At 42.8% G+C, this 9,083-nt stretch overlaps 1 protein-coding gene across 1 annotated transcript; it reads right to left on the minus strand.

Annotated features, from left to right (window-relative positions):
* Positions 1-1,250: 1,250 nt before the first annotated feature.
* On the minus strand, positions 1,251-2,873 carry LOC138905624 (uncharacterized). Its single transcript, XM_070194145.1, has 2 exons — positions 2,727-2,873; positions 1,251-1,916 (listed from the first exon to the last, which is right to left on the minus strand). The coding sequence occupies exons 1-2, from the start codon at positions 2,871-2,873 to the stop codon at positions 1,251-1,253; spliced, it is 813 nt and encodes a 270-aa protein (XP_070050246.1).
* Positions 2,874-9,083: the final 6,210 nt, after the last annotated feature.

Below are 9,083 nucleotides of genomic sequence, written 5' to 3' on the forward strand. Positions count from 1 at the left end.
ACTTGGATAATCTTAAGTACATGTAGAGTAAGAGGTTCATTAACTTTAAATGGGAAGAACAACTCCAATTTGACCTTAATTGTCCACGAAATATCCCTCCAATTCTACCACAAGAACAAGGAAGCGAAACTAGCAATCAATTCGGGTTTTTCGGCACTAGAATTACTTTAGAAGACTTGAAATCACCTAGGGTTGATATTAAAAACTTGAGGGAGTATTTACAGAACATAAAACACTTAGAACAACCTCGCACACGGGCTGGAACAACACCAAAATCAGCAACAACAAGAAGAACAAGAAACTTACTAGTGCCACGGGATTCCCGACACTTGATTTGTGTTGTTTGCCCTTTGTTTGGGTCTTGGATCATGAGAGAACCTTGAGAGAATGTTTTTAGGGTTCTAAGGTCTGAATATACTGAAAACAAATGACTTAAAATGGGGTTGAGGCATCTTATATATATCCATATGTCTTAAACCCCCTTTGTGGGCCCCATAGAAAGCTGCTTGGCGCAGTCTCGTAAAAACGTGAATATCTCTCTATTCCCAGATCGTATCGGCGAACGGTTTAATGCGTTAGAAACTAGACTCATAGATATTCAATTTTGTGGGTAGATAACCCCGTAATTCCAAGTACATTGGGAGAAAAACGTTGTAACACTTGACCTAAAGTTTAAGTAAAATTATAAACGTAAGTTGCAACAACTTTTGTCGACTTTTGTTTGATAACTCGCTTGACTTCAAGACTTATGATACAGATATTATATGATTCAAATACATTAAAACGTGACCTCTTGGGACAATTAAGTACCTCTAGTTTTACCCGAAAATACGTGTTACAACATCCTTGATTCGTTTAACTTCTAATACTTGTTAACCACTCTTATACACCCTTGTATAGTTTAAGACCATTAGGATTAACTTCTTATCATATCAAAGATAATCTCTTCTTGGATTTACGTCGACTAACTTACGGCATGATCTAAGGTACGCGAATTTGGGTTGTAACACCCTCCCCCCCTAAGGAACATTCGTCCTCGAATGTAAGGGTTTATGGGGAATCTAACTCATCGTGGATTCCGATAGAAATTTCCGGCTGATTATTCCCTATAAAATGGATACTAGCCAAACTTGCAAGTAGTTAAACCCAACCTATGGCCTTACAAGACTATACAAAGCATTATGGATATGTACATTATCTGCATATTACCACTTTGTATTAAAAAGAGTATTCACAAGTTATTGCTTACCTCATAGAGTCGTTTTACCTTGAATTGTGTCCTGCTTTCCCCAGGCATCCTCGTTATCTTCACTCTGGAATAGGTAAGGGTATTTAGACTTCATCTTCTCTTCTGCTTCCCATGTAATTTCTTCTATATTCTTGTTCCTCCACAATACTTTGACGGAAGCTACATCCTTTGTTCTCTGCTTGCTGACTTGTCGATCTAATATATCCACTGGCACTTCATCATATGATAGATCCTCTGTAAGTTGTACATCTTTGATAGGGACGACTCGAGAAGGGTCTCCAATACATTTCCTCAACATAGATACATGGAATACCACGTAGAGAAATTCTAATTCGGAAGGCAATTCTAACTCATAAGCAACTTGTCTAATTCGTCGAAGAATTATGTACGGCCCAATATACCGCGGGCTCAACTTACCCTTCTTCCCAAAATGCATAACACCCTTCATTGGTGATATCTTCAGGAAAACCCAATCAACAACCTCAAATTCCATATCACGACGTCGGACATCAGAATAAGACTTTTGCCTGCTTTGTGCCGTCCTCAATTGCTCTTGTATCACTTTCACTTTCTTAATGGCTTGGTGAACAAAATCTGGCCCATATAATTCCCTCTCACCGACTTTGAACCATCCAACTGGTGATCTACATCTCCTCCCGTACAGTGCCTAATACGCGACCATTTTAATACTGGAATGGTAGCTATTATTGTAGGCAAATTCTATGAGTGCCAGATGGTCATCCCAATTCCCCTTGAAATCTAGAACACATGCTCGTGGCATATATTCAAGCGTCTGAATGGTGCGTTCAGCCTGTCCGTTAGTTTGCGGATGGAATGCAGTGCTGAGATTTACTTGTATGCCTAAACCCTTTTGAAAAGACCTCCAAAAGTTAGCCGTAAATTGAGCTCCTCGATCTGATATAATAGATACCGGCACACCATGAAGCCTAAAAATCTCCTTGATATACAACTTCGCATAATCTTCAGCCGTGTAAGTTGTCTTAACTGGCAGAAAATGGGCAGATTTTGTAAGTCGATCAACTATCACCCAGATGGAGTCAAACTTATGATAAGAGTGAGGTAATCCAATAATGAAGTCCATATTAATCACCTCCCATTTCCAGGTCAGAATCTCTATATTATGAATCAATCCACTGGGTTTCTGATGCTCGGTCTTTACTTGTTGACAATTAGGACACTGGGCTACAAATTGTACAATAGATTTCTTCATGTTATCCCACCAATACTTCTTCTTAACGTCATGATGCATCTTTGTCGAGCTGGAATGGATAGAATATTGGGACTGATGAATCTTAATCATAATCTTCTCTCGCAACCCTGCCACACTAGGCACACATAATTGGCCCTAGTATCTTAGTGTCCCATCTCCTCCGATCTCGAAAGATGTAATCTTACACTACTGAATGACCTCTCTCAATCTTACTAAGGTAGGATTTTCATATTGCTGTGCTTTTACCTCAGCTACCAAAGATGATTCTGCCGTATTATGTACAGTAACACCTCCGTCATCAGAATCCAACAATCTGATTCTCATATTGGCTAGCTGGTGAAGCTCTTTGGTCAACCCTTTTCTACCTGCCTCAATATGTATTAAGCTTCCCATTGAATTACAGCTGAGAGCATCTTCCACAACATTGGCTTTACCGGGATGGTATAATATCTCGACGTCATAGTTTTTCAGTAATTCAAGCCATGGCCATTTTGGAGAGGTAGGTTCGGAAGTTGAGGTCAAAGGATATAGCTTCAGAGAAGGTACAATAGAGAGGTTAGCCTGTGGAGGAGGCCACTTGGGAGACCGAGCGGGAGATGCGGCTCAGATATCCACACCTATTTGAGACTCCAGGTATGTTTCTAGATCCGTTCGAGGATGAACGTTTGTTTAAGAGGGGGAGGATGTAACGACCCGGCCGGTCGTTTCGAGAGTTATAGACATGTTTCCCCATTTCTGCTTCTTTTGTGCTTTACAACTGTATTATGTCTTACCCGGTTGGTTGGTTCAGGTCCAGAGTGGGTTTAGAGTGAATTGAGATACTTAGTCTCTTAATTGAAAGCTTAAGTTGGAAAAGTCGACCGGATGTCGACTTGTGGGAAAATGACCTCGGATTTGAATTTTATGGTTCTGTTAGCTCCATTAGGTGATTTTGGACTTAGGAGCGCGTCTGGAATGTGATTCGGAGGTCCATAGTAGAATTAGGCTTGAATTGGCGAAAGTTGGAATTTTGGCCATTTTGGCCTGGAGTGGAAATTTTGATATCAGAGTCGGATTGGATTTTCGGAAGTTGGAATAGTTTTGTGGTGTCATTTTTGACTTGTGTGTAAAATTTGAGGTCAATCGGACGTGGTTTGGTAGCGTCAGACCACTGGAACTTGGTAGCTTTCTGTGTTAACTTAGTCAATGGTGCTGATATAGAGGAAAACCCTTCCACAAACCACCTATAATATCCTGCTAGCCCCAGGAAGCTACGGGCTTCTGACGGTGTTGTAGGTCTCGACCAATTCTTCACTGCATCGATCTTCTGAGTTTCGACACTAATACCCTCATCAGATATCACATGGCTAAGGAATGCTACTGAGTTCAGCCAGAATTCACATTTGGAGAGATTAGCATATAACTTATGATCCTGAAGGGTCTGTAATACTATCCCCAAGTGGCCCGCATGTTCTGCCTCCGAACGAGAATACACAAGAATGTCATCAATGAATACGATTATGAATACATCAAGATAGGGCCTGAATACACTATTCATGAGATCCATAAAAGCTGCTGGAGCATTTGTTAGCCCGAACGACATCACCAAGAACTCAAAGTGACCATATCTTGTCTGGAAGGCCGTTTTTGGAATATCCTTCTCCTTAACCCTCACCTGATGATACCCTGAATGCAAGTCAATCTTGGAGAAATACTTGGCACCCTGGAGTTGGTCAAACAGGTCATCAATCCTTGGAAGTGGATACTTGTTCTTTATAGTAAACTTATTCAACTGTTGATAATCGATACACATCCTTAACGACCCATCTTTCTTCCGCACGAACAAGACTGGCGTACCCCAAGGTGAAGTGCTAAGCCTAATGAAACCCTTATCCATCAAGTCCTTCAACTGCGCCTTCAACTCTCGCAACTCTGCTGGGGCCATCCTGTATGGAGGGATAGAGATCGGTTGAGTGTCAGGCAACGCATCAATGCTAAACTCAATCTCCCTTTCAGGAGGAAGGCTTGGGAGTTCATATGGGAAAACATCTGGAAATTCATTGACCACAGGTATTGATTGTAGAGTAGGCATCTTCGCCTCTACATCCCTAACGCGAACAAGATGATAAATGTAACCTTTTGAGATCATCTTCCTTGCCTTAAGATAGGAAATAAACCTACCTTTCAGCGTAGCAATTCTCCCCTTCCATTCAATGGAGGGTTCACCAGGAAACTGAAACCTAACCATCTTCGTACGACAGTCAACATTTGCATAGCATGAGGCCAACCAGTCCATTCCCATTATCACATCGAAATCAACCATTTCTAACTCAAATAAATTTGCCGAGGTTTGACGACTACAAATCATCATTGTGCAACCTCTACATACCCTTCTAGCAATCACAGAATCTCATATCGGAGTGGATACCACAAGTGGTTTACTTATCAATTCAGGTTCTATGCCAAACTTATTAGCCATAAAGGGTGTAACATATGATAATGTAGATCCCAGATCAATTAGCGCATATACATCATAAGATAACATAGACAATATACCTGTAACAACATCCGGAGATGACTCGAGATCGTTTTGACCTACTAGAGCATAGGTTCGATTTTGATCACCACTCGAACTCGGCACTTCACCTCTACCTCTACCACGTCCTGTCGACTGTTGAAAACCTTGTGCTAGATGTCGAACTGATGAGGAAGAACCAAACACAGATCTAGTCCACTGAGCCATACCACCACCTCCTCTGTTAGGACAATCCCGTATCATATGGCCAGACTGTCCGCAAGAATAGCATGCATCGGAACCTCAACGACACAGTCCAAAGTGGGCCTTGCCGCACTGATCACAACGAGGTGTTTGGGGTCTCGTATGACTAGTATCCCTATGATATTGTGAGCCTGATGCCCTTGAACTCTGATCTGAACCAGAATACATAAAACGATCATATCGAGGCCTCTAAAACTTTGGAGGAGCACTAGCTACAGGTGGCACCAAACTCCTCAAAGACTGGGTCCTGATACTGCCTCTGAACTCATCAGAATACCCTGCAAATCTCACCCTCTTATGCTGGACCCTATCCTGCTCCCTATCTGCCCTTTGCTGGAGCTTACGATCCTCTAGGGTCTGGGCATAAGCCTGAATACAGGAAATATCCATGCCCTGTACCAAGGAGGCTGTTGTGCACTCAGTTATTAGATGTGGTCCCAACCCGTTCACGAACAGGTGCACCCCATCACTCATCTCGTCCACCATATGGGGAGCATACCTTGCTAAAGAATCAAACTGCATACTATACTCTCGTACACTCATATTACCCTGTCGAAGGTTCAAGAACTTATCAGCTCTAGCTCGCCGTATCTCAACTGGCAAGTAGTGATGAAGAAAGGACTCAGAAAATTCCTTCCACATGGCTGGAGGAGCGTTCGGACCCCTAGATATCTCCCAACTATCATACCAGAAAACCACTAAATCCCGTAACCGATAAGAAGCCAATTCTACTGCCTCCGTATCACTAGCATGCATAACCGCAATGTACGATGAACCTGATCAATAAAAGTTTGCGGGTCCATCTTGGGGTCTGATCCGGTAAACACTAGAGGGTCTAGATTAATAAAATCACGAACTCTCGCACTAACCGGTTTATCAGCAGTACCAGTATTCTGCCTCTGAGCCTGAGCAGCTACAAAGCTAGTCAACAATTGCACCGCACTACATATATCAGGGTCTGTAGTGCCAGACGGAGGAACTGGATGTACTGGATGCCTCCTAATATCCTCTGGAGGAGACAGAGAGGTATGAGATGGCATCTCACTCTGAGCCTCACTTTGTCCTACTCTGGCTGGAGGCACCTGACTGGTACCCTCTCCCACAGCTGTATCAAGCCGTTTACTAATCGCTTGCTTCCTAGTCAAAGGCATCGCTGAAAGAAAACAAGGTGAATATTAGATATGAACACTTATGACTCAATTCTACGCACGATGTAGATTCAGGAAGAAGGTAACAACCCTAGATGTCATGTAGCCTCCTGATTATAAATGTGGCGCGCTACACATCCATAATCAAGACTCTACTAGATACGGCTCATAGACAACCCCTAGGATAGACCTTGCTCTGATACCAAGTTTGTCACGACCCAACTGGAGGGTCATGACTAGCACCCGTGCCATACTTGCCGAGCACCAACGTACATTTTATCTAACCTTCCTTATTATCTTTAAGGGCCGACAATATCAATATAAATGGTAGACATGGATCATGAACATGCAACAATGAAAGATAATTGCATGAACATACATAACATGGGATGACAGGACTGTCAAAAAACTATAAATAAGTTACGAGCTACCATGCTGCCATAAATAAGGTACGACAAGACAACATTTCCGCATCTGCGGGCAAATCCCTGCTTCTGTGGAAAATCACTAAAACACTGCTTCCGCTCCTGCGATCAAGTGACCACATCTGCGCTCTTCGCGGGTGCGCGAACTACATCACCCCTGCGGTCCAAACTCGCACCTGCTCCCCTAAATCCTATTATGCTACCATTGTAGGTGCGGGAATGCCATCGCACTTGCGTCCTCTGCCCAGATCCTCCTTAGCCGCATATGCGGCTCCTCCTTTTCTTCTGCGGGCTCACACCTGCGGTTCCCACTCTGCAGGTACGGTTACACCTGTAGCAGCAGCTTCAACTGCAATTTCTTAACTACCATCAAGCCGTTAACCACCAGAAATCACTCTGAGGCCTCCGGGACCTCAACCAATTATACCAACAAGTCCTATAACCCGATATGAAATTAGTCGAACCTTCGAATCCCTCAAAACAACATAAAAAAACCACATTACACCCGGATTCATACCTAAAGAACTTTTAAACTTCCGAATTCCATCCTGCGTCCTCTTCACAGATCCTCCTTAGACGCATTTGCGGCTCCTCCTTCGCTTCTATGGGCTCGCACCTGCGGTTCCCACTCCGCATGTACGGTTACACAAATAACAGCAGCTTCAGCTGCAATTCCTCAACTCCCATTAAGCCTTTAACCACCCAAGATCGCCCCGAGGCCTCCGGGACCCTAACCAATTATACCAACAAGACCTATTACGCGATAGAAACTTAGTCGAGCCTTCGAATCCCTCAAAACAACATTAAAACACCAAATTACACCCGGATTCATACCTAAAGAACTTTTAAACTTTCGAATTCTATAACGACACCGAACCTACCAAACCACGTCCGATTGACCTCAAATTTTACACACAAGTCAAAAATGAAACCACGAACCTATTCGAACTTCCATAAATCCAATCTGACCTCGATTCAAAATTTCCACTACCGGCCAAAATTACCAAAATTCTAACTTTCACCAATTCAGACCTAATTCTACTCCGGACCTGCAAATCACATTCCTAATGCGATCCTAAGTCCATAATTACCTAACGGAGCTAACAGAACCATACAAATTCAAATCCGAGGTCATTTTCCCACACGTCGACATCCGGTCGACTTTTCTATTTTAAGCTCCAATTAAGAGACTAAGTATCTCAATTCACTCCAAAACCACCCCGAAACCGAACCAACCAACCCGGTAACACATAATACAATTGTAAAGCACAAAATAAGAAGAAATGGGGGAAACAAGGCTATAACTCTCGAAACGACCGACCGGGTCCTTACAAAATCCCATCAAGTTTGTAATGTCAAAACCTGTCCTTAGTGATCGACTAGCAAGGTGGTATCTCCAATTTTTAACAATTGGCATCCCTCAAAAGGCTATAAAAGTATAAGCGTTAACTGACTTCTTGGTAGATCACCCTATACCTGATGATTGGGAGCTAACTGATGAACTACATGACGAAGACGCAATGGTCATTGAAGTTCAACCTCCATGGAAGATGTACTTTGATGGTGCTGCACATCATGGAGGAGTTGATGCTGGTGTAGTATTTGTCACTTCTCAAGGTGAAGTTCTGCCCTACTCTTTTACGTTTACACAAATAAAGTGGTTGCAATCAACCACCTGATCAAGCGCAAGTTACTATTTGCCAAAAATGGATAGTATCGCCGCCAAATGAGGCTAAAGGTGAAAAAAATAAACTCAAACATCTCATCGCTGTTTCTGAAGCTGAGAAAGAAGAATGGAGACAACCCATTATCGACTACTTAAGCTATGGGATACTTCTAGAAAAATCCGCCTCGCTTCCTTTACTACAAAGATACGCTATACAGAAGGTCATTCGAGGGAGCACTCTTGTGATGCTTAGGGGAAAAAGAAGCACTCCAAGCTTTGCAGGAGGCACATTCTGGGGTATATGGATCACACCAGTCTGGACCAAAGCTCCACTTTCATATAAAAAAGATGGGATATTATTGGCCAACGATGGTAAAAGATTGCTTGGACTACACTCGAAGATGCAAAGCTTGTCAATTCCATGCAAATTTTATTCATCAACCTCATGAAGTGTTGCACCCGACTATTGCATCCTGGCCATTTGACGCTTGGGATTGGATGTTGTTGGACCACTGCCAAAGTCCTCTGGTGGGAACCTATACATCTTGGCTGCAACTGACTACTTCTTAAAATGGGCTGAAGCTGTTACTCTTAAGGAAGTAAAGA

Source organism: Nicotiana tomentosiformis, chromosome 2 (genome assembly GCF_000390325.3).
Source record: "Nicotiana tomentosiformis chromosome 2, ASM39032v3, whole genome shotgun sequence".
Classification (NCBI taxonomy): Eukaryota; Viridiplantae; Streptophyta; class Magnoliopsida; order Solanales; family Solanaceae; genus Nicotiana; species Nicotiana tomentosiformis.

Excerpts from the sequence above, each read along its gene's own strand:
- LOC138905624 (XM_070194145.1), bottom strand. The coding sequence starts at position 2,873 with ATGGGAAGCTTAATACATATTGAGGCAGGTAGAAAAGGGTTGACCAAA. Across the intron at positions 1,917-2,726 it reads AATCATCTTTGGTAGCTGAG|GCACTGTACGGGAGGAGATG; the intron begins GTAAAAGCACAG and ends GTCGCGTATTAG.